Raw genomic sequence first — 27,395 nt, 5'->3', positions numbered from 1 at the left:
GAAAAAAGAGATAAACGATCAACATAGAAACAGAACTAAAAAATAGAGAAATAGTGCTAGAACCTATAAAGAATGATGAGAATTACAAAATTAATGAAACAGTGCTCATAAAAAAGATATAGAGAATGGAAAAAGAGGTCATTCAAAGAAAAGAGAAAAAGTTCTTGAGAGACAAACTAGACTACAGTAATGATAGGATTAAACAATGGAATAAAAATGAAAATAGAAACTATAAGTAGAATCGATTCCCAGATAAAAGAAGAGAAGAAGGTTGGACAACCATTCCCTTCAAGCCGCAAAGACAATTTAGGGGACAGGTTACATGCAAATACAAAGAAATACCCACTAGGAATAGATATTCTACCCTTAATCATGTGCAATCCAAAAGTGACAGTGATTTTTTATCACCGGTCACACCCGCATGGAGGGACAGATACAAGAGATCTTCTGTAAAAGAAAGCGTCCCTATTGCTTCTCCACTAAAAAGGTCAGTAAGAGACGACATGGAAGAAGAGCAGGAAAATCAAAATCTTCAAAAAAGAAACTGTTATTAGTCCCAGATTTAAAAGAACAAGGAATATTCAATATTTCAGATAAGGAATTAACACATGCAGAGAATTCCCTTTTAAGTAAAGGTCTATCCTTTGCACCTATTGCTAAACCAAACAAGTTCCAAATATTCCTAGACTAAACAAGTTTGTACTTAAATTAACTCTGAAAAGGCAATTTTTAAAGAAAGAAACCGGTGTTATAAAGAATTTTGAGAGTATGGAAAATAAATCAGGTCTTAAAAATAGTTCAAAATACTTTCCACTCGAGTCAAAGAGCAGTCAAATAGACATGTTTTATGAACTAGCAAAAAAAGATCTATGTGAGGATAATAAAGAATTAAAAACCAAAAACAATCTTACTAATTTTGAAAAAAAAAATACCCTAAAGAAACTAAAACATTATTCCACAATAGTCATAAAACTTGCTGATAAGGGGGGCGGCCTAGTGGTAATTAACTGGAAGGACTACGAAATGGAGGCTTATAGACTACTAAATGATGAGAACTCCTTTATTAAACTTGATAAGGACCCTACGGAAATTTTTATATCAGATTTTAGAAATATTTTAGTGGATGGGCTGAGAGAAGGTTTTCTCAATAAAGATGAGTTTCAGTTTATGATTAACAATTATCCAACCATCCCTATATTTTACTTCCTCCCCAAGATGCATAAAAATGTAAAGAAACCACCAGGCTGCCCCATAATAGCTGGAACTGACTGTTTAACCTTAAATGTATCTGAATATGTTGAGGTTTTTCTGTATAAATATGTTGTGAAATTAGACTCTTATGTAAATGACACCACAGCAGTTCTGCAGAGTATAAAGGATATAAGGCGGGAAGAAGAATTCCACTGGGTCACGATAGATGTCCAATCACTTTATACTTCCATAGTACATGAAAAAGGAATAAACTCATGCAAAGTGTTCCTACAAAGTGATACAAATTTAGAGCCCGGACATAAAGATTTTATTTGTCTTCTCATTAATTTTATCCTCACACATAATTATTTTAGTTTTTTAAATATGTTTTTTCTCCAAACTTGCGGTACCACAATAGGGATGGTTTTCGTGGCTTGTTTTGTGAATTTACATATGGGGAACTGAGAACAAAAACAGATATACAGCAATAATATATACCATCCAAACATCGTTTTTTATAGGAGGTATATAGATGATATCCTCATGGTTTGGACAGGTAGTAAGGACTCTTTTTTAGAACTTTTTGAGTACATTTCAGTGAATGATTTTAATCTATCTTTTACGTACAAAATTCATGAAAAAGAAATTGAATATCTGGAACTAGTAGAAACAGCAAGGAGAAAAAACGAAAATATAAGAAGAGAAGACCTACTGACGTACAAAGTAAAATACAAAGAGGGGGACCAACATCTGAATTTTATTACAACCTACAATGCTGGGGAGCATAGAATTGATGAAACTCTGAGAAAACACTGGCATATTTTAAAACTAGATCCAGTACTCAACTCGATATTACCAGATCGGCCAAGAACCATCTACACGAAGGCAAGAAATTTGCCTTGCCATGGCAGCATGCTAAGACCAATACAAATGGGACAATTATAAAGCTGGATTAAAACATGTGTTTTTTTCAGATGCAACCATTGCTGTATTTGTAAATATTCCCACAAAGGTGGCAAAAAGTTTCAGAACTCAAATCAATTAAAAACTTTTAAAATTAGAGATCTAACTAACTGCACTACTAACTATGTTGTTTGTTGCTTAGAATGCGCCTGTGGGTACAAATATATAGTGAAAACTAAGAGACACCTTAGGCTTAGACTACAGGAGCATATCAGAGCAATAAAGAATAAATTGGAAAATCATTCAGTCCCTAAACATTTTAACAAGTATCACCAATCTAATTCTGACTTTGTAACGTTCAAAACAATTGAACATAAAAAAGTAGGACCAAGGGGTGGTGACAGAGATAAAAAAATAGCTCAAGGGAAATATATTGGATATACACACTTAATAATCTTATACCGGATGGGCTTAATGATAACTACGATCTGGCCCCGTTTCTGTAATATTCTTAAAAAAACTTACATTTTTTAAACATTTAAAAAAAAAAATTGTAAATTACATACCTCCTACTGCTATATCCTTTTTGAAATATATTGTATACTACTTTTTATCCATCCTGTTATGTATTATGCAGAAAAGCACTTTTATTTAAAAAAATTGTACAAGTCCAATTTACTGTTTTATGTTGTATGTAATAAATGTGTAAAAAGATACTACACTATCAGAAGTCTCTTTTACCCCCTTGTGGGAGTATTTTTTGCTTTTAAGGGCTTCTGTTGGACGGACATCTCTAGGGACTCTACAGTGTCTATATTGTCCAAAGAGTGGGTAATATTTAATTGCCCTGTTGAGCACAAGGGGAGTGCTATTTGTTCACCTTGCTTAGATGGTAAATTATGTATTACCACTAGGTGGCACTCACCATTCTAATTTTTCTTTGCACTATTTTTTGCACTTTATTTAATGACATAAAGCACTTTAGCACTAAATAGTGCATTTTTTTCTTGCATGAAAGCACAAAGTCACTTTATTACTGTGAAGTGCACTTTCATTTATACATTATTTTAATTTTTTACAAACATCCTATACACAATGCTTGTGTGATTACGGGAGGAGGAGGTCACCAAAGAAGACTCTCTAAATAAACTACTACAGGCTGTGTCCAATTCCCCCATCTGGTACGCACATTTGATTGTCACTACAGGATTGTATGAACAGTCACTTTATTTATGAAGCACTGAAAGCGCAACTGATCTACCATTGATGAATATATATATATATATATATATATATATATATATATATATGAGAGAGAGAGTTTCTTGTGGCACTTACTTTCCAACATTAACAACCAGAGTGCCTTCCTTGACAGGAATAAATTGGCTCCCTGGGGTGACTTGCATGTCAATCACTAGCAACATAAGAACCACATGGCACTGAAATGATTTTTTTTAGTGCAAATAAGGTGTATTCCAGAGCATTACATCATAGTGCATGCACTATATCATCCTGCTGGAGAGCCGAGCACGCCGGCAGAGCACACACTTGACTTACCAGCAACACACAGCAGCCGGCACTGCTAATCAACCAGGCTCCAAGTGTCAGTGACGTCAATGCAGCAACAAGCTGCCAATACTCCCACAGTCCCACTCCTGCTTTGCCGCTCCTACTCCACACAGCAGAGACAGGGTGGGCAGGGGGTGGACTCAGAGAGGAGGGACGGTCCAGTCGCAGCATACTGTGTGACTAGTGCAACATCATTGCACTGCACACGGCTACTGGCTGAGTGATGACCTGGGGCTGGGCTGGGGGCACTGAGGGGTGACAACAGGGCCAGGGGGTATGCTAGGTAAAAAAGGCAGTTACTGATTCCTTTTAAATACACAGCAGGTGGCATGTGGCTGGCGTGATGCTGCAATTTATATAATTATTTCAATCTGACATGCTGCTCCCACTGGACCTTGGGGGCCCTAGCATCGATGGGGCCCAGAACAGGAGTCCCCTTTGACCTCATGTTGCCAGGCCTGGGCTTCTGGCAGAATGCTAACAAATCTTTTAATCTGATTGGTTGCTGTGGGATAAAGGTGACAAGTGTCTTTGATTCAGCATTATACGATATAGGCCCTCATTCCGAGTTGATCGCTCGCTAGTTACTTTTAGCAGCCATGCAAATGCATAGTCTCCACCCATGGGGGAGTGTACTTTCACTTTGCAGAAGTGCGAACGCCTGTGCAACCGCGCAGTAGCAAACACATTTTGTGCAGAATAAGACCAGCTCTGTAGTTACTTATTCTGTGCGATGATTGCTGCGACGAGCGACATGGTAATGATGTCAGATACCTGCCCATCAAATACCCGGCCACGCCTGCTTTTTTCCAAACACTCCCAGAAAATGGTTAGTTGCCACCCTGAAACTCCAACTTCCTGTCAATCTTCTTGCGTTCAGCTGTGCGATTGGAATCGTTGCTAGAGCCAGTGCAAAATCACAAAGGACTTTGTACCCGTACAATGCGCGTGTGCATTGTGGTTCATACACATGCGCAGATTAGCCGAATTTTCCACTGATCGCTATGCAGTGAACAACGGCACCCGATCGACTCAGAATGAGGGCTGTTTAAATACACAGCAAGTGGCCCGCGGCCGGTGCAATGCTGCAATTGATATAATTATTTCAATCTGTCATGCTGCTGCCGCTGGACCTTGGGGCCCTTCACATCAAAATGAGGGCCATAGTGTACAGTACACATAATAGAGGCAGGTAAGAATACAATAGAAAAGTATGAGGGAAAGAACAATTAGGTGTAAGAGTGATCAGTGAGGAGACCTGTAGAGTGAAACCTGGCAGCCTGCAGGGTTCATGTATAATTGTCCAGTACTCATTTTTCTGCCAATCATAGGGGTCAATTAAATGAGATGTAAAGGGTACAAGTCACTGTTGTAGTAGCAGGGAAATGCCACCAATGGCCCTGTAACTGTCCTCTCTCATGGTCTGGTCTCACCCCAGTCTTGTGGATAATTGTACACAACCCTATGGGGCTGCAAACAAAAATCCACCAATAATGCGTTACAGCTCTTCTAACATGTAGCTACAATTATTGGTGGACATGAGAAAGTCACATGTAATTAAATGAACCCTACACAAAAATAATCTCTTTCTTTTACTAGTCCAAGCACCTGTATTAGTAGATAAGCTATATATTAGAGTTCCACCATGAACACTTGAACAAGTCTTATTTTATCACTTTTTCATACCTATTTGTCATTTTTATTACTATAATATATGTTCTAATATTTTTCTGATATTTTTTCATAGGGATATTGCTCCTTTATAAAAATACAATAAAAGTAAGGGTTTATATCAGTGCACTACACCATGAAAACTATTATCTATCTTGTTTGTTGCATACTAGTATATTAGTTGTCAGTAGCATCAACCCCTTATGCCAGGATCATGACAATTTATATTTAAAAATAAATAATCATTTATGTATGTGCTGAAACTTTGCTGATTTTTTTTCAAATGGATAATCTTCCTTTATGAAAATAATATAAAAGTAATGCTTAAAAACACCAAGAAACCCCCTATTATTGCTCTTGTTTGTTGAATTATCGTGTATTAGTTGGCAGTAGTAGCAACTCTTATGCCAGCCAGGATAATGACAAATTATATTTTTTTTAAACAACAATTTCTTTATTATTATTTAAGATAATTGGCATGACAGCGTATGCAATTACAAAGGGTACACCGATGAAGGCATTACAGGTAAATAGGTATAACAATAGAAAAGTTCTGTCAGAGAAGAAATATAGTTCCCACCTAAGGGAGTCAAAGGCAAAAGAAAGAAAAATAAAGTAACTAAACATATCCATCAATATATGACAGAACCCTTTCGGTGTGAAAGGGATATTTGACCGGAGTGAACTCATCATCCGTAGGAGAGTCAGTGAATATGTAATAATTTTGGAGTAATAAGAAACATATACCTTTATGAATAACCATATCTAGAGAAGCCCACATCGCTGTTCCCACTCCAAAAAACACATAGAAAAATAAAATAAAATAAGGCAAAGTAAAAGAAAAAGCTAATAAAAGATAAAATAACACCAGAATAAAACTACAAACCAGGATATGGGAAAGGGTTTGAAGGGGGATAGGGGAAGTAGATATTTGTGACATCAGATAATTACCATTTAGAAAACTCTCAATTTGACCTGAGCCTAGACCAAAACCAAACGTATTATCATATTGAGTAGCACCCGTCAGGGGATTAAAGAACTAAATCGCGTGACTGTGCCTAAGTAAGGTTACGTAAGAGTTACCATTCCGTGTTCTCAAAAATCGCCATAATGGTATTTTGAGTGGAGAGATCCAAGGAAGAAATAAAAGGTTCCCATTTCGAATGAAATTTCTCTACATTTTGTTTAAATCTGGAAAGGTATCCCTCCTATCAAAATACATTAATTGAAGTAATTTTTGTCTAACTTCCAATATGGATGGAGTAGTCTTGGATATCCAATTAACTAAAATAATTTTCTTGGCTACTGTGACTATAATCGATAGTAAAGGCAAAATGGATGATTTGCGAGTACCCAGGGCCCAATCCCTAAAATCAGCTAAAAGACAAGCAGAAGGATTCGGAAGGAGGTGGAGATTGAACAAAGAGTTTATGTAATTAAGTAATTGGCACCAAAAGCGTTTAATTTTCCCACAACTCCACATACAGTGGAAAAAATCTGCTTTAGAGGCACAGCATTTCAGACAGGAGCCATCGTTTTCAGGGAACATGCGGGCTCTCTGAAATGGAGAAACATATGCTCTGTGTAAAGTTTTTAAATGTACCTCTTGTAAATATGAGGATTTCAAATGCTTCAGTGTAGTTTCAAAATGATTAATAACGTCAGCGGAGGTGTGAATTGTTCCTATATCAGATTGCCATGCTTTCAAAAGCTTTGACCATGCCAATGATGTGGTGGTAGGAGAAAGAAGAGAATAAAGCATTTTAGTATGGTATGGCATAGATTTTAAAGCCCTAAATAAACTGTTTAGAGGGTCTGTGGAAAGGGTAAAGCGCGTGGAGGGAGTCAGGGATAGTGCATAGTGTCTGGATTGTAAGTACATAAAGAAGGTCCGATCAGATAGCTGATATGTAAGTTTTAGTTCTGAATAGGTGAGTGGAAGGCCATCTTGGTCAAAGATTTGCGAAGCTAAAAACAGACCTTTCTGTTTCCAATTCAGATAATCAGCATTTGTCAGTGAGGGAGGAAATGAGGGGTTTCCCCACAGGGGGACATAAGGAGATGAAAGGTGATTTCTGAGTAGTTTTTTGTTAATGGATTTCCATGCCAAATAAACATCATGAAACAATATGTTCTGTAGGATGGTGGGTGGAATGTCCCCTTGTTTAGAGTGAAGCAAGGCACTAGGAGCAAATGGAGAGAAGATGGCACAGTCTAATGCTAGATCAGTGTAAGTGGAGGAATTCAATAACCAATCATTAATAACCCTAAATTGTACAGAAAGAAAATATCTATGGAGATTGGGGGCATTCATTCCTCCTTTGGAGCGAGGGGATTGAAGTTTATCTAGAGCAATTTTAGAGCGCTTTTGATTCCATAAGAAGCGAGAAGTAAGACTATCAAATTTGGAAAAGTCTGATTTGGAGAGTCCAATAGGGAGCATTTGCAGGGCATAGAAAATCTTCGGAAAGATAATACTCTTAACAATTGCTAGACGGCCAAGGAGGGAAAGGGGTAGGTTCATCTAGGCCTCATATAGGGTCGAGATTTTTGTAAGGATCGGGGAAAAATTTAATTTGTATAAGGAAGAGAGGTCAGAGGGAATATGAACACCCAGATATTTAATATTGTCAACTTTAGTAAAGTGGGAGTGTGTTGAGGAAGAAGGAGGTTTGGTCGATCGAGGACTAGGTACTGTAAGTAGTTCAGACTTGGCAATGTTAATCCTGAAGCCCGCCACACTCCCGAAAGAATGTATCAGAGACATTACATTGGGAATCGTGATATCAGGTCGGGACAGAAATAGTAACATATCATCGACGAAGAGAGCCGTCTTCAAAACAACATCGCCAATTCGAACACCATCAATAAGTGGAGAATTGCGAATGGAAACCACAAGAGGTTCAATTGCCAATGCAAACAGCAAGGGGGAGAGTGGGCACCAGGTAGGTCATAGAATATTGTTTGAGCCTTTGCTAGGTGTTTGGAGCAGTCTATTTGCACCCTAATTTATGCAATGGAATTTATGCTCTGTGTGCGGTGTTCTACAACATTGTAATAAGGAACCAGGTATCCTGGGACCAACCTACTGTCAAGCCAGAGGATGAGTGGATTTGTGGCCAGAACAGCAGTTCTAGTCATATAGCCACGCTCAAGGAATCTGAGAGGCTTAGAGAAGTCCTCTAGATACTTGAATATTTGGACTCCTTTTGTATGATTAATGATCTGTAAGTTACGGCTTATAGAATGATGGATCTTATACATATTACTGATAGTATTTGGAACTCTCATGTTGCTTTCTTTCACACTTTATACACATGCTGGCAGTCCTGGTTGTCTTTGATGATAGTATCTATTCCCAGAGTGGAATACTTAGGGATGTCTTCATAGTGAGTAGGGCTAATTTTTTTCTTGTGCACTCAATGGTGCTAATTAATTAAATATGATCACATATAATGGTGAAGTTGGTATATCTGATTATTGATGAAGCATGCTATGAGGTGGCCTGGCAGGCTTGTTTTATTTTTCTTATGTTTTGTCCTTTCTTAGAAGTTGGAATACTTTGAATTTTATATGTTGCATCATGAGACTATTTATGAATTATGTTAGCCATTCCTGATGAATATTCATATTTTTGGATTGAAACGTTGAGAACACTTAGGCTACTTGGATTAAACAGATGACTCCTTAAGGAAATCATGCCTGATGATCTTTTCTGGAGAGTGTACTCTCCCCCTTACAAGGTGGAACTGTGCATATATATATATATATATATATAAAAATAATCCTTAATGTGCTATTAAATATATAACCTCAAACGTATACAATAAATACACCTGAACTGCAGCATGAACAGAGCTGATACAATACTATTGGATATTAGGACATATTACTAAAAGATCTTCAAGTATAATTAATTATTTTAAGACAAAGTCAGTTCTATAGTCTATATAGTATGAACGCAGGCAAATACTCACCTTCATTAAGAAGTCACATAGGATAATTATATATACTATAACACACTTATTTGCCATTGCTTTTGGCGCACTAATATTACCAGTCATATATGAATGAAAGCTATTTCTAACATCAAACCATGAACATCAGATGGTTTTGAAAATAACACCCCTGAAGAAGTCACCTTAGATTGGGTGAAAAAGCTCTGTCTATTATTTATGTGCTAAACAAAAGTTAATGGGCAAAAAAGCCTGTAAATTGATGTAACTCTGGTTAAAAGATGTCTGTAAGAATTAATTCTTAATTGTTTATTAATTGTTTTAATTTCATTTTAATAAAAAAAATTTAATAGTAAATTGAAAATATATTGGGTGTATTTGTGTATAAGGTGGTATTAGTCTATCCTCAGTTCAGATAATTCATAAGGACTAGCAATAAGCCTAAGAGAATTCTAATTAAAGCGCTTAAATCCTTTATATATATATATATATATATATATATCCAACCAATGTGGCACTCCTGGTGGCTTAAATAACAGAACTCGCAGCCAAGCATTATGAATAACAACGTTTCAATGCCGTTTTTATTGTGGCATTTTCCTCAGGTATAAAAAACATACAAAGTAAGCTTACCTTTTAAAGGTTGTACATCACCCTGTGCTCGCGCCACACGTGTGTGAGAACGCCGTCTGTTCCGTTTGGCGCAGCGGGAGTGACGTCATCTTACGTCACCTCCCCCAAGTGCTCCCCATCACCATAGTAACATCTAACAGACTTGCGAATAGCTGTGGATGTAAAACGGAAGGCTGTATGGAGTACATATGAGGACTATGGCTGAACAACCTACACATATAGTGTTAGTAATGCTTAATCAACATCATCCTTATATGACCGCCTGGTATATCATGCATCTGTCTATATAAATAAGAGATAATTTTTAATGGCAGTATGGCTAAACCGAGACACATAGTAACCAGCGTCTACAGTTAAGACGTACTGTTACTGGCAACTATGTATACGGGCCAAAGACCAGGCAAATACACTGTCAGTATCAACTATAATACAATAAACTAAAGCCATTGTGTACTCCAACACTCTCCCGTTTATCCCAAAACAATACAACAATTTAAACAACCAGATAATTAATGGCAGGCTGCATACTGACCATTAACTACATCCTACATATATGGGATAAATGAATTAGGATGGATTAGCCCTATCTAAAGTAACCACTTCCTTACCACCCTATGTTGTAATATCAGCCGCCTGGCCAAGTTGATATAAGGCACCATATATATGGGATCATAGGAAGCTGTTAAACCCCTGGGACTCGTTGAGACCTCGCGGGTGGACAGTACCCAATCGGTAAATCCACCGTGCTTCCAACCTTAAGAGTTTGGCACCACGGTCACCCCCCCGAATGGATGCTGGAACATGATCAATCATGCGATACTTCAGCGTTGTTAGAGGGTGACGATGGAGGGCAAAATGCCTTGCTACAGGCTGTTCCCCTGTGCCCTTAGTAATGGCCTGTTTAATTGCAGACCTGTGAGCTGCCATACGCTCTTTGAACATCCGTTCAGTTTTGCCAATATATGACAGCCCACAGGGGCATATGAGCTGGTAGACCACAAATTTTGAGGAGCATGTGAGTGTATGGTAAATAACCATCGTTTTACCCGATTGGGGATGTTGGAATGTATCCCCAGGGATCATAAACTGGCATGTAGTACATGTACAGCGGATACAACCCTTTTTATTCTGTGCTAACGGCTGAGTATACTGGGTGACATCAGTTTTGACTAAGATGTCTCGAAGGTTTTTGTTCCTTTTATAACAAGACATCAATTTAGTATTTTGCAGTCCTAACTCGGGGTCTCCCTGGACTATTGGCCACAATTTCTTCGAAATTTGGTTAATACCTGAGCTGGCAGCATGGTATTGGACTACCCAAGGGATCATAGGGTTGTCTACAATATGTGTTGTTGAAGGGCTAATGAGTGTATCTCGGTCTATACTCAACACTTTAGCTTTAGCAGCATGTAGCAGGTGCATAGGATAACCCCTTTTGGCAAACTGATGTATCATAACATCCATTTGGGCAATAGCAGTTTCTGGATCAGAGGTGATACGTCTGACCCTCAGGAGCTGAGAAAATGGCAAGCCCCTTTTGAGCGGTTCTGGATGGAAACTCTTATAGTGTAATACATTATTCCTATCAGTTTCCTTGGAATATAAAGAAGTTACTAGGTGGCCCTGTTGAAGGGTAATTTGCACATCTAAATAGTTGATGACCTTATCACTGATCGTGTACGTTAATTTAATAGGGTGCTGAAGCATGTTGTGGGCCTGTATTACCTCTTCCAGAGATTCCTTAGGTCCCTGCCAAATAAGTAGCAGGTCGTCGATGTAGCGACAATAAAAAAGTATTTTAGTTGCTACCTCTGGATCTGCAAAAAATATCTGTTGCTCCACCAAGAACATGAATATATTAGAGTATGCTGGGGTCACAGGGGACCCCATAGCACACCCCTTCAGTTGCAGGAAAATCTGGCCATCATACAAGAAAAATTTTTTTTGCAATGTCATCTGCAGTAATTGCAAACACAATTGCAGATCAATGCCCTGGAACCCCTCACAATTGCTTAAGTACTGCTCAACTGCTGCCAACCCCATCTTGTGGGGGATGACTGTATATAGGTTTTGAACATCTATGCTGCACAACCAGACATTAGACTCAAACCTTGGTAACTGTTGTAATTTGTGCAGGAGTGAAGTAGTATCAAGCAAAAATCGGGGGTGTGTTTGAATACATGGCTGCAATATAGAATCCAAATATAAAGCAACAGGTTGGAATAAGGAAAATCTGGCAGAAATGATAGGGCGTCCTGGTGGGTTGTGAAGGGATTTATGAATTTTGGGGGTCGTATATAGTACTGGAATGACCGGGTTTGCTGGAATTAATGCATTACGTATGGTGCTAGAGATTTTATCCTCATGTACAGCCTTATCTAACAGTACAGACAATTGGTGTCTAAATTCATTGGTAGGGTCTTTATTGAGACGGCAGTATGTGTCGGCATCTTGGAGTTGTCGCTGGATTTCGTCTTTATAGTCCTGCTTGTTCTGGATCACCAACGCCCCGCCCTTGTCAGCGGGACGGAAGATAAGGTTACTTTGGGCTGCAAGATGTTGAAGGGCATCGTTCTCTGCTTTAGTGAGATTATAGCGCTGTCGTGGCATAGCAGCTAAATGTTGATTAGTTTGTTCATCCAATAATCGACCAAACGTCTTGATGGAAGAATTTTGTGATTGTGGTTCAAATTTGGATCTGGGTAAAATCTTCTGTAATTTCATTGGTATATCAGAGTTTACCGCTGAAGTAGCTTGTTTATTAAAGTAATCTTTTAATTTGAGTTGTCGCTGCAGGCGATATTTTTCTACCTGCCAGTTGAATGGGTCATGTTTAGCTGTCGGAACAAATGACAGGCCCCTTGACAATACTTGATGTTCTGAAGTAGTCAGCTCATAATCCGATAGGTTTACTACTAGCGTCTCTGATTTTTCGGAGGTCTTCCTACTCTGTTCCTGCCTCTGCCACTGTTTGCCCCGTCTGGTATAGGGACGCCTACTCCTCTTTTGTCTGGTAGCTGAATTAGGGGGGCTACCCCTAAAGGGCGGTTACCAGTGTTCTGTTGGCTGGCGGAATCCGATTCGCTGGTAGATACAGTATGTTCGTTAGAAGATTCCAGATCTCTCTGACGATATCGTCTGCGCCGGAAAAATGGTTTCCTTTGGTCGTGAGAAGTGGATGGATCAGTCCATTTATATACATTATGATTTTCATAGTCTCCGTCAACTTTTGTGCGTTTTTGTGCCTTAAACTTGATTAAGTTACGCTTGTGTATCTGCAATTGTCCATTAAGTTTCTCATACTAGTTTGTATTGGTGTCTGCCTGCAGGATGGGTTTATGTACAGCCTCCAATTGTGCAATTTTTGCTTTAATGGTGTTCATTTCCTTGGTGGATTGTTCTATAATTAAAAGCATTAGATCAAAGGAACATTTGTTAAGGATGCCCACCCATTTTTTACAGAAGGCCATGTCGTTGCGGCCAATAGTAGGTGAGTTTCTGACCCGCAACCCACGTGGGATCTTTTTGGCTCTGTAATAATCTGATAGTGAGATGCAGTGGTACAGGTAATCGATCTCTTTGCGATGTAGTCGTAGTAACTCACGGTAGGAGCTTTCAGGTGTATTAGCCTCCTCCTGTGCATCCATGAATCCACTGTGCAATATGCCTTCTGCTTCTGCATCAGAATACCCGTGGATCTCACCAATAACATAGTTGGGAAATTGTGGGCATCCCCCCGGGTCTGGGATAGATTCAGCCATGATCATACAATTCCACCAAAGAACAATGAGCACCAGCTTCCGAGTTGGAATCTTTGTTGTACTGGACCAACCCCGCAAGTTTCTTCAACCAGACTTTAGTTAAATAAAGTGCAAGACAATTAAACTGTGCAAAATAGATATAAAGTGCAAGTGCAATAGCTGCTAATCAGCTATAAAAACAAGTGGCAGAGGAAACAAAGTGACTAGTACAGTTCAAAAATATAAAGGGAGCCTTGAAAAAAAGTATGTTGGGCATGCCACTCCAACAACTTACAAATATACAGTCCATAGGATCCGGCTCTCCATTGACGGGTTTACTGCACCGGGTGCCTCTGTAACAAATCACATATATATCCAACCAACGTGGCACTCCTGGTGGCTTAAATAACAGAACTCGCAGCCAAGCATTATGAATAACAACGTTTCAATGCCGTTTTTATTGTGGCATTTTCCTCAGGTATAAAAAACATACAAAGTAAGCTTACCTTTTAAAGGTTGTACATCACCCTGTGCTCGCGCCACACGTGTGTGAGAACGCCGTCTGTTCCGTTCGGCGCAGCGGGAGTGACGTCATCTTACGTCACCTCCCCCAAGTGCTCCCCATCACCATAGTAACATCTAACAGACTTGCAAATAGCTGTGGATGTAAAACGGAAGGCTGTATGGAGTACATATGAGGACTATGGCTGAACAACCTACACATATAGTGTTAGTAATGCTTAATCAACATCATCCTTATATGACCGCCTGGTATATCATGCATCTGTCTATATAAATAAGAGATAATTTTTAATGGCAGTATGGCTAAACCGAGACACATAGTAACCAGCGTCTACAGTTTAGCCATACTGCCATTAAAAATTATCTCTTATTTATATAGACAGATGCATGATATACCAGGCGGTCATATAAGGATGATGTTGATTAAGCATTACTAACACTATATGTGTAGGTTGTTCAGCCATAGTCCTCATATGTACTCCATACAGCCTTCCGTTTTACATCCACAGCTATTCGCAAGTCTGTTAGATGTTACTATGGTGATGGGGAGCACTTGGGGGAGGTGACGTAAGATGACGTCACTCCCGCTGCGCCGAACGGAACAGACGGCGTTCTCACACACGTGTGGCGCGAGCACAGGGTGATGTACAACCTTTAAAAGGTAAGCTTACTTTGTATGTTTTTTATACCTGAGGAAAATGCCACAATAAAAACGGCATTGAAACGTTGTTATTCATAATGCTTGGCTGCGAGTTCTGTTATTTAAGCCACCAGGAGTGCCACGTTGGTTGGATATATATGTGATTTGTTACAGAGGCACCCGGTGCAGTAAACCCGTCAATGGAGAGCCGGATCCTATGGACTGTATATTTGTAAGTTGTTGGAGTGGCATGCCCAACATACTTTTTTTCAAGGCTCCCTTTATATTTTTGAACTGTACTAGTCACTTTGTTTCCTCTGCCACTTGTTTTTATAGCTGATTAGCAGCTATTGCACTTGCACTTTATATCTATTTTGCACAGTTTAATTGTCTTGCACTTTATTTAACTAAAGTCTGGTTGAAGAAACTTGCGGGGTTGGTCCAGTACAACAAAGATTCCAACTCGGAAGCTGGTGCTCATTGTTCTTTGGTGGAATTGTATGATCATGGCTGAATCTATCCCAGACCCGGGGGGATGCCCACAATTTCCCAACTATGTTATTGGTGAGATCCACGGGTATTCTGATGCAGAAGCAGAAGGCATATTGCACAGTGGATTCATGGATGCACAGGAGGAGGCTAATACACCTGAAAGCTCCTACCGTGAGTTACTACGACTACATCGCAAAGAGATCGATTACCTGTACCACTGCATCTCACTATCAGATTATTACAGAGCCAAAAAGATCCCACGTGGGTTGCGGGTCAGAAACTCACCTACTATTGGCCGCAACGACATGGCCTTCTGTAAAAAATGGGTGGGCATCCTTAACAAATGTTCCTTTGATCTAATGCTTTTAATTATAGAACAATCCACCAAGGAAATGAACACCATTAAAGCAAAAATTGCACAATTGGAGGCTGTACATAAACCCATCCTGCAGGCAGACACCAATACAAACTGGTATGAGAAACTTACTGGACAATTGCAGATACACAAGCATGACTTAATCAAGTTTAAGGCACAAAAACGCACAAAAGTTGACGGAGACTATGAAAATCATAATGTATATAAATGGACTGATCCATCCACTTCTCACGACCAAAGGAAACCATTTTTCCGGCGCAGACGATATCGTCAGAGAGATCTGGAATCTTCTAATGAACATACTGTATCTACCAGCGAATCGGATTCCGCCAGCCAACAGAACACTGGTAACCGCCCTTTAGGGGTAGCCCCCCTAATTCAGCTACCAGACAAAAGAGGAGTAGGCGTCCCTATACCAGACTGGGCAAACAGTGGCAGAGGCAGGAACAGAGTAGGAAGACCTCCGAAAAATCAGAGACGCTAGTAGTAAACCTATCGGATTATGAGCTGACTACTTCAGAACATCAAGTATTGTCAAGGGGCCTGTCATTTGTTCCGACAGCTAAACATGACCCATTCAACTGGCAGGTAGAAAAATATCGCCTGCAGCGACAACTCAAATTAAAAGATTACTTTAATAAACAAGCTACTTCAGCGGTAAACTCTGATATACCAATGAAATTACAGAAGATTTTACCCAGATCCAAATTTGAACCACAATCACAAAATTCTTCCATCAAGACGTTTGGTCGATTATTGGATGAACAAACTAATCAACATTTAGCTGCTATGCCACGACAGCGCTATAATCTCACTAAAGCAGAGAACGATGCCCTTCAACATCTTGCAGCCCAAAGTAACCTTATCTTCCGTCCCGCTGACAAGGGCGGGGCGTTGGTGATCCAGAACAAGCAGGACTATAAAGACGAAATCCAGCGACAACTCCAAGATGCCGACACATACTGCCGTCTCAATAAAGACCCTACCAATGAATTTAGACACCAATTGTCTGTACTGTTAGATAAGGCTGTACATGAGGATAAAATCTCTAGCACCATACGTAATGCATTAATTCCAGCAAACCCGGTCATTCCAGTACTATATACGACCCCCAAAATTCATAAATCCCTTCACAACCCACCAGGACGCCCTATCATTTCTGCCAGATTTTCCTTATTCCAACCTGTTGCTTTATATTTGGATTCTATATTGCAGCCATGTATTCAAACACACCCCCGATTTTTGCTTGATACTACTTCACTCCTGCACAAATTACAACAGTTACCAAGGTTTGAGTCTAATGTCTGGTTGTGCAGCATAGATGTTCAAAACCTATATACAGTCATCCCCCACGAGATGGGGTTGGCAGCAGTTGAGCAGTACTTAAGCAATTGTGAGGGGTTCCAGGGCATTGATCTGCAATTGTGTTTGCAATTACTGCAGATGACATTGCAAAAAAAAATTTTCTTGTATGATGGCCAGATTTTCCTGCAACTGAAGGGGTGTGCTATGGGGTCCCCTGTGGCCCCAGCATACTCTAATATATTCATGTTCTTGGTGGAGCAACAGATATTTTTTGCAGATCCAGAGGTAGCAACTAAAATACTTTTTTATTGTCGCTACATCGACGACCTGCTACTTATTTGGCAGGGACCTAAGGAATCTCTGGAAGAGGTAATACAGGCCCACAACATGCTTCAGCACCCTATTAAATTAACGTACACGATCAGTGATAAGGTCATCAACTATTTAGATGTGCAAATTACCCTTCAACAGGGCCACCTAGTAACTTCTTTATATTCCAAGGAAACTGATAGGAATAATGTATTACACTATAAGAGTTTCCATCCAGAACCGCTCAAAAGGGGCTTGCCATTTTCTCAGCTCCTGAGGGTCAGACGTATCACCTCTGATCCAGAAACTGCTATTGCCCAAATGGATGTTATGATACATCAGTTTGCCAAAAGGGGTTATCCTATGCACCTGCTACATGCTGCTAAAGCTAAAGTGTTGAGTATAGACCGAGATACACTCATTAGCCCTTCAACAACACATATTGTAGACAACCCTATGATCCCTTGGGTAGTCCAATACCATGCTGCCAGCTCAGGTATTAACCAAATTCCGAAGAAATTGTGGCCAATAGTCCAGGGAGACCCCGAGTTAGGACTGCAAAATACTAAATTGATGTCTTGTTATAAAAGGAACAAAAACCTTCGAGACATCTTAGTCAAAACTGATGTCACCCAGTATACTCAGCCGTTAGCACAGAATAAAAAGGGTTGTATCCGCTGTACATGTACTACATGCCAGTTTATGATCCCTGGGGATACATTCCAACATCCCCAATCGGGTAAAACGATGGTTATTTACCATACACTCACATGCTCCTCAAAATTTGTGGTCTACCAGCTCATATGCCCCTGTGGGCTGTCATATATTGGCAAAACTGAACGGATGTTCAAAGAGCGTATGGCAGCTCACAGGTCTGCAATTAAACAGGCCATTACTAAGGGCACAGGGGAACAGCCTGTAGCAAGGCATTTTGCCCTCCATCGTCACCCTCTAACAACGCTGAAGTATCGCATGATTGATCATGTTCCAGCATCCATTCGGGGGGGTGACCGTGGTGCCAAACTCTTAAGGTTGGAAGCACGGTGGATTTACCGATTGGGTACTGTCCACCCGCGAGGTCTCAACGAGTCCCAGGGGTTTAACAGCTTCCTATGATCCCATATATATGGTGCCCTATATCAACTTGGCCAGGCGGCTGATATTACAACATAGGGTGGTAAGGAAGTGGTTACTTTAGATAGGGCTAATCCATCCTAATTCATTTATCCCATATATGTAGGATGTAGTTAATGGTCAGTATGCAGCCTGCCATTAATTATCTGGTTGTTTAAATTGTTGTATTGTTTTGGGATAAACGGGAGAGTGTTGGAGTACACAATGGCTTTAGTTTATTGTATTATAGTTGATACTGACAGTGTATTTGCCTGGTCTTTGGCCCGTATACATAGTTGCCAGTAACAGTACGTCTTAACTGTAGACGCTGGTTACTATGTGTCTCGGTTTAGCCATACTGCCATTAAAAATTATCTCTTATTTATATAGACAGATGCATGATATACCAGGCGGTCATATAAGGATGATGTTGATTAAGCATTACTAACACTATATGTGTAGGTTGTTCAGCCATAGTCCTCATATGTACTCCATACAGCCTTCCGTTTTACATCCACAGCTATTTGCAAGTCTGTTAGATGTTACTATGGTGATGGGGAGCACTTGGGGGAGGTGACGTAAGATGACGTCACTCCCGCTGCGCCGAACGGAACAGACGGCGTTCTCACACACGTGTGGCGCGAGCACAGGGTGATGTACAACCTTTAAAAGGTAAGCTTACTTTGTATGTTTTTTATACCTGAGGAAAATGCCACAATAAAAACGGCATTGAAACGTTGTTATTCATAATGCTTGGCTGCGAGTTCTGTTATTTAAGCCACCAGGAGTGCCACGTTGGTTGGATATATATGTGATTTGTTACAGAGGCACCCGGTGCAGTAAACCCGTCAATGGAGAGCCGGATCCTATGGACTGTATATATATATATATATATAGACGACAAACCAAATGGAGGCAAGACACCAAAAGGTGTCTTGATAAAAGGGATCCGTCCCTGAAACGTCGACCTATCCAGCGGTGTGTCGTCTCTTCTTCTTTCCGAGTGCCTCCATTTGGTTTGTCGTCTGTATGCTCTGCATGAGGTTGCGCACCGGAACAAGTTGGTCTTATTGAAACTGTGAGTGCCGGACATATGGTATATATATATATATATATATATATATAATTTTAAGTTGCATACACATGGTGCGATTTTCCATGTGATATGGACTATATAGTCCATATCGCATGGAAACAGTGCATATCGCACTGTGTGTATAAGCTTGCAATGCTGATTCGCTGTCTCGTGTTATCAGCAATAAAATATAGTGGGTGCAGGCAGGGCCGATACTTACTACATGCCTCCGGGCACAATATTGCCAGTATCATCAGTTAGCCTGCATCACACCATGTGTACCCACTTTCAGTTTCAATCTTAAAGTGGGTACACACTAGGCAATGTGCTCCATGAGCGACATTGCCTAGTGTGTCCTCCTCCCGACCCGGGCCACCCAAGTGGGCATACACACTGTGCAATATTGCTAGCAAATGTCGCACAGTGCCATAATGGCGCAGAAAATTTGGATGATGAGTCCAAATTGAGCTGCCTGGCCAGGCGACAATGAGCCTCATAAATGAGGCACAGGGCCGCTCATCGTTCATCATTTACTGCGTATACTCTGGGTAATATAGTAAACAATATCACTGAGGAAGGGTCAAAATGAGCGACTTCATGTACTATATAGACTAGTGTGTACAGGCCTTCAGTCTTAATCTATTTTTATTTTGAAGAAAGGTTCTAGAGATTTAGGTTTAGTGTTTTGATGTAGCTAAGGAGCAAAGTGTGTAGTGCAAAAAGCAGGACTACTTGCCAAAATTTGACAATATAAATGTGAAATAATAAAAGCCACAGGTTTCCAAACATGTTCCTCAGGTGGACACTTGCAATCTATCCCTACTTTTTCCCATTCACTTCCTGACTCTGGGACAGCAGACATACTCTGCTATTCTGTCTACTGATAAAGACATCTGGGAACTTGCACAGACCTCTGTAAGCTCTGGCAGCAGGGTGCAAAGTACATGGACCACTGTAGACCTTAGCAATCTGCTGCCACATACCATTGTCTATTATTTCAGGCAATAATCTCCGAACATGGGTGCATAATGTACCATCTTCTGCTAACTTTCTAGGACATGTGACTTCTGACCTCTGAGTGCATATCTTCTGTGCAGTAATGTTTTGTGGGTTTCCTTAAAGGTGGCACTTGCATGTTGAGACTGGCCTGTCTTCACAGCAGGTATCATCAATATGAAGTAGCATTGTTCTTTTACAACAACATTGTTTATTTGGTAACATATTTTCATTTGACCATCTGTACAATATTTGTAATTATTTTGTTCTGCAAAGTGTATTATTTTTAACAGAATTAACTTGGGTGAAACTGCCCTGCATGGTCTCTGTGTGCAATTGTCTGGTATCTGTAAATGCATTAAAAATCCACAAACTTTCATACATATAGAGTAAGTTATACAAATTGGGGCTCTGGTAAAAGGTAGAAAAAACTTTTGTGGATAGCTGTGGGAATTTTTTTTGGAACAATGTAGGCATGATATAGTGTGAAATGATCTTTACCACCTATAGTTGTGGATTTCTAAACCTGTCCCGCTTAGTGTGATGTATTGCCGGCGTTACGCTGCTCTATTTGTTATAGACTATATAATCAGCGTGGTAATTGTGCTTTGCAGTGGCATATGGTGTATAGCGTTGGTGGTTGCCTTGGAACGGGCGGTGCCGTAGTATACACTTTCTCTTATGGTTAGTGGCATTTTTGGACCATGTATATCTCCCTGCTATGGGTCATTGGATGAGGTTATTTCTCAGCTGTAGGTTACGGCTGTATGTTCTAATGTGGCTGGACCGTGACACTTCCTCTGTGCATTCCACTGACTTCTGGCTTTCGGCTGTGTGCGTTCTACCTTGCGGAAGTACCAGTAACAACAGCGCGCGGTGGCTCTGCAATACATTTACTGCCGCAATGGTTATGTGAAGCTCGGATGTGTTTATACTTGATAAGATGAGCCACTATTTGATGTTATCACATGTCTTATGTCCCTAACATGCTGTTTGTATGCAGTAATGTTTTTAATTGTTTTCCTGTACTGATTGGTTAATTGTGGTGGGAGCTGTTTCCTTCTAGTATTTGTAGTGCCACATGGGTGACTCCATTTGCTTGTGATCCCAGTGGCTGCATGACCTGGTCTTGAAAAAGGTCCATGCTAGGTGAAGAGTTAAATGGCATCGCCCAGGCTTACCTGTTTACACTACATGTAACCTGGGTCCTTCCCAGAACCAACCCTGCGAGCTCACTGGGTTGGAGTCCCAAGTCTCATGACCCGTGTTAACCCTTTCCTACTGAGCCACTCCAGGGTTATAACTTTTTCATACCTATTTGTCAGTTTCCTTATTACATTTTACCGTATGTTCTTATAGTTTACTGATATCATTTAACATGGATGAATTTCCTTTTAATGAAAATGAGAAAATATTTTTTTAAAACAATGCACTACACCAAGATAACTGCTATTCTCTCTCCTGTGTGTTGTATACCAGTGTATTAGGTGTCAGTAGAACCACCCCTTATACCATGATAGTGACAAATTATATTAAGGAATTAATAATAATTTCAGGCTATTTTAGGGCATTTCATCATACAGATTGTTTATTACATTGCACTGGTACATATGATCAGTTACAGATTTTTCTCCTCTTTAACAAGATAGATTTATATAAAACACTTCTCAAATTCCCAAAAAATAAACATTTCCTTACTTGTAACCATATTGGAGTGATACAAGGTAACTTACTTATGAAACACAGGCTACACTCAGGCCCTCAGAGTTACTACCTATGTGATTAATACACGTTATATTTCTAGTAAAACACTTCTAAGAGGAGACATTATTAATATTTACAAGTATATAAATGGAAAATACAAGGACCTATCGGGTGATTTGTTTATCATAAAAGCTTGTTTCAAACAAACATAGAAAATGATTTGGAATACTCTGCCAGAGAGGGTGGTAATGGTGGACTCAGTTAATATGTTTAAAAATGGATTAGATAAATTCCTAGATAAACAAAATATCCAAGGATATAGCATTTAAAGGAAGAGAATGTTAGAAAAAGCATGAATTATAGCTGTTATTTAGACCTATAAACATAACTTAAACTGGGTCCATTAAAGTTAACAAGTTATATACTGAGTAGTGTAAGAATTATAATACAGGTTGAACTCGATGGACATTTTGTCTATGACAATTGCAATCACTGGTCAAGACTCACAATGTTTGTATACCATAGTCAGTCTGCATAAGCTGAATCTTCCTCAGACTGGCCGTAGGATCCGGAAACCCAGGTCCATGAAGTCTGCATCCAAAGAAGCAGACCCTAAACCATCCCCATTGTAAAAACAGTGCCAGTTGCTGCCCCCTAAATTCTACAGCATGTCATCCTGCTGTGGTGCCAGGGGACTGTGAGCTATATCACAAGTCCCAGTCTGCACATACATAAAACAGGTCTTGTGCCTGTGCAGACTCCCAAACATCAGATTTGTCTATAAACCATAGGGTGTATGTACAAAGCTGAATTAGGTCCTCAGAGTTTTTTTATGCTTCCTAATCTGATGTCTAACAAGACTTGACTTACATAAAAAACATTAGCTGCATTCAGAACATGTAAATGGTTTCTCTCCTGTGTGACACCTCTGATGCATAACAAGTTTTGACTTTCGGGAAAAACATTTGCAGCATTCATAACATGTAAATGGCTTCTCTCCTGTGTGAGTCCTCTGATGTTTGAGAAGATGTGACTTCTGGGTAAAACATTTTTTGCATTCAGAACATGTAAATGGTTTCTCTCCTGTGTGACTCCTCTGATGTATAACAAGAGATGACTTTTTGGAAAAACATTGGCTGCATTCTGAACATGTAAATGGTTTCTCTCCTGTGTGACTCCTCTGATGTTCCACAAGATGTGACTTGCAGAGAAAACATTGGCTGCATTCTGAACATGTAAATGGTTTCTCTCCTGTGTGAATCCTCTGATGTATAACAAGAGATGACTTTTGGGAAAAACATTTGTTGCATTCAGAACATGTAAATGGTTTCTCTCCTGTATGAATCCTCTGATGTTGCACCAGATGTGGCTTGCAGAGAAAACATTGGTTGCATTCTGAACATGTAAATGGTTTCTCTCCTGTGTGACTCCTCTGATGCCTGAGAAGCTTTGATTTACATGTAAAGCTTCTGTCACACTCAGAGCACAGATGTGGTTTCTCTCCTGTGAGACTCATCATGTATTAGATGATAAACAAATTAGCTGCAGAAGGTTCTTTCTAATCAGAAAATGAAAATATTTTTTGTAAATTCTCCAAAAGTATAAGAAGAAATGATGCCTGTAGTTGTCTTGATCAGCGATCAATGTCCCTTTCCACAATGTACTGTAATATTCTTAGTGGAAATCGTGCACATTTGTCCTGTAAGAAAAAAGTTTATATTAAAAAGCATAATGGTTACTGGGGTAATTCTACTTTTACAGTAATAGTTTTTTTTTTTTTAAATCTGATTCAGCTTCAGTTGCAGTTATGCTAAATTAGCAAAACTGCAACTGCTTGTGATCGCATGCTGGGGGCTGCCTAGGACAGGGCGAGGACGGCCAGTATGCAGATGGCCATCAGCGATGTGATCACATATCAGAAATGATCTATAATGAATAGGGCCCATGATCCAGTCATTTAGCATTGTTTTTATATTTGTGTATTTTGCCAAATTGCGATATCCTTATTTCCAGTCAGATGACGCACAGAGTAATGTGGAGGAATCTATGGTGGAGCTGTCACATAGTTACTTCATTATAAATACTTACCTGATATAAAGAATAATATGTATCTTTAAAGGAGCTGCTACCTAGATACCCCTTTGTATATACTAACCTGATTCACAGAGTATTATATAAGATACTATGATGGAGCTGCCACCTAGATACCCCTTTATATATACTAACCTGATGCACAGTGTATTATGTAAGGTACTACACATGCAGACAACAAGACAGACACAGAAAAACAGAGACAGAACCTGCAAATTGTCCCCTTTAAATGACTATATGTGGAAAGCTGAACAAATTACTGAAAAACTCAGCTTATGTCTGAAAGAGGTTGAGCCGGAAATTTCCCTTTTCTGTATTGTAGTGTAAGAGGGTATTTGTGAGCAAAAATCCAGATTGGGCCAGGGTTGAAAATCCCAGGTCTTACAAAGCAAAATGTTGGGTCATATGTCAAAAAGGTGCATAAATTAATAGATATTACAAAATATAGAATATAAAGATAACTATAATATATCCTTTTACCTATAATTAAATGGTTATAGTATTTAACCATATTTACGTTAAAATGTTTTAATTTTAGATAACAAGACAATATCTACAAAAAATTTTTCCTGTATCAGTATATACTTATGTATAATATATTTAACTTACTCTGGAGATTCTTCCTCTGTCTCTTTCTTACTCTTTCATCCTCCCAGCTCTCCAACCAGCAACTCATCCAGCAGCTCCTCCATCAGCTATCAGTGGCCTGATACAGCCTATTTATAGTCACTCCTCCCCCATCTCTCCACATTTGTTCCCAGGATGGGCAGAAGGAATTGTTACACTGAGAGGTGACATGTAAATGAGGGTCTCATAGCATTAGTTTATATTCATTCAACACATCAGCTTCTCGTGCCCAGCTCCTTGTCTTGTAAAATAGGTGGAAATATTCCAATGGTTACTGACTACAATGGTAAATGTTAATTACACCCTGGCAGGGTAACACCTTGCATCCTAATTAGATCACAGCAGCCTCTGGCCTCCTGTTATGTCACCAAAGGAACCTTTTGTTTAGGAGTCACCTATTGTCTAGGCAGAGTATCAGCAGAAAGAGCTGTTCTACATATCAGCAGGAATGTCACAATGATTCAGTACAAAACTCTTTCATAAAAAAGCAAATAATTATATTTGTACAGACTAATGTTTGTACAGCCATGAAATAATTTTGTTTCTCATAATATTAAAGAAATTCTGATATAAACGATGATGAAAAGATAGAGGATATGGGAACATGAAGGTACAGCCTGCAACTGTATACTTGATCCAACCCAGTAACTCACATGGCACTCCTTTGTTTTTATATATATATATATATATATATTTATATATGTAGAGATTATGTTCTTTTAGAGAGGGGTATTCCTCCACCCACTTTCAATTCTGAAAGAACAAGCGGCACTCCAAGGACTTGATGCAAATGAGTGTATTACGCAAAAAAAAAATCAAACATGTGGCATAACTGCGCCAACGTTTCAGCGCCACGCAGGGCACTTTTATCAAGGCTGTATGCAAGTGTCAGCCTTAATAATAGCGCCCTGCATGGCGCTGAAACGTTGGCGCAGTTATGCCACCTGTTTGATTTTTTTTGCAGAATACACTCATTTGCATCAAGTACTTGGAGTGCCGCCTGTTCTTTCAGAATTGAGAGTGGGTGGAGGAATACCCCTCTCTAGAAGAACAAAATCTCTACACATTTCACAGTAGGAAGGCACCGGGGCAGTTGTTTAAACAGAGGGAGCGCCGACCATACCAGTTTTGTATGTGTATATATATATATATATATATATATTGGGGTAAAAAAAGTATTTGAACATCCACCGATTGTGCAAGTTGACCCATTTAAAAAGATGAAAGAGGTCTGTCATTTCCATCATAGGTACACTTCAAGTGTGAGAGACAGAATCTGAAAAAAAAACAGGAAATCACTTTGTATGATTTTTAAACAATTTACTTGTATATTCTTGTGGAAAATAAATATTTGGACACCTACCAAGCAGCAAGATTTCTTGCTCTCACAGACCTGTCACTTTTTCTTTAAGAAGCTCTTCTATCCTCCACTAGTTACCTGTATTAATTAGTGATGAGCGGGTTAGGTTTCCGAGAAACCGAACCCCCCCGAACTTTACCCTTTTTACACGGGTCCGAGGCAGGTTAGAACCTTCCTACTTTGCTCGGATAACCCGAGCGCACCCGAACGTCATCATCCTGCTGTCGGATTCTCGCGAGATTTGGATTCTATATAAGCAGGCGCGCCTCGCCGCCATTTTCACTCGTGCATTGGAAATGATAGGGAGAGGACGTGGCTGGCGTCCTCTCCGTTTATTGTAGAAGACAGTGATTTTTGTTTGTTTTTTATTGCTTAATTGTGGGGAGGATCGGGGAGCAGCTGTTAGGAGTACAGTGCAGAGTTTTGCTGATAAGTGACCACCAGTTTTTATCCGTTCTCTGCCTGAAAAAAACGCTCCATACCATATCTGTGCTCAGTGTGCTGCATGATATATCTGTGCTGAGTGTTCACACTGCTTTGTGGGGACTGGGTAGCAACTATAGCAGGAGTACAGTGCAGAGTTTTGCTGACAGTGTCCACCAGTATACTATATATAGCAGTACGGTAGGTCACTGCTGTACCTACCTCTGTGTCGTCACTCGTCATCCATTAAGTATACTATCCATCTACATTGTATACCTGTGGTGCATTTTAGACTAGTTTAGCAGTTTGCTGACAGTGTCCACCAGTATACTATATATAGCAGTACGGTAGGCCACTGCTGTACCTACCTCTGTGTCATCACTCGTCATCCATTAAGTATACTATCCATCTACATTCTTTACCTGTGGTGCATTTTAGACTAGTTTAGCAGTTTGCTGACAGTGTCCACCAGTATACTATATATAGCAGTATGGTAGGCCACTGCTATACCTACCTCTGTGTCGTCACTCGTCATCCATTAAGTATACTATCCATCTACATTGTATACCTTTGGTGCATTTTAGACTAGTTTAGCAGTCTGCTGACAGTGTCCACCAGTATACTATATATAGCAGTACGGTAGGCCACTGCTGTACCTACCTCTGTGTCGTCTCTCGTCATCCATTAAGTATACTATCC

At 39.7% G+C, this 27,395-nt stretch overlaps 1 protein-coding gene and 1 pseudogene across 1 annotated transcript; one reads left to right on the top strand and one right to left on the bottom strand.

Moving 5' to 3' along the window:
- LOC134934264 (zinc finger protein 84-like) overlaps positions 1-27,395 on the top strand; it is a 132,786-nt pseudogene that overhangs the window by 13,930 nt on the left and 91,461 nt on the right.
- Positions 23,076-23,714, bottom strand: LOC134933449 (gastrula zinc finger protein XlCGF71.1-like). The gene has a single exon (XM_063928664.1). The coding sequence runs from the start codon at positions 23,712-23,714 to the stop codon at positions 23,076-23,078; it is 639 nt and encodes a 212-aa protein (XP_063784734.1).

This window comes from Pseudophryne corroboree, chromosome 6 (genome assembly GCF_028390025.1).
Source record: "Pseudophryne corroboree isolate aPseCor3 chromosome 6, aPseCor3.hap2, whole genome shotgun sequence".
NCBI classification, from domain to species: Eukaryota; Metazoa; Chordata; class Amphibia; order Anura; family Myobatrachidae; genus Pseudophryne; species Pseudophryne corroboree.
This window is presented reverse-complemented; position numbering and strand designations above follow the sequence as displayed.

Excerpts from the sequence above, each read along its gene's own strand:
- LOC134933449 (XM_063928664.1), bottom strand. The coding sequence starts at position 23,714 with ATGATGAGTCTCACAGGAGAGAAACCACATCTGTGCTCTGAGTGTGAC.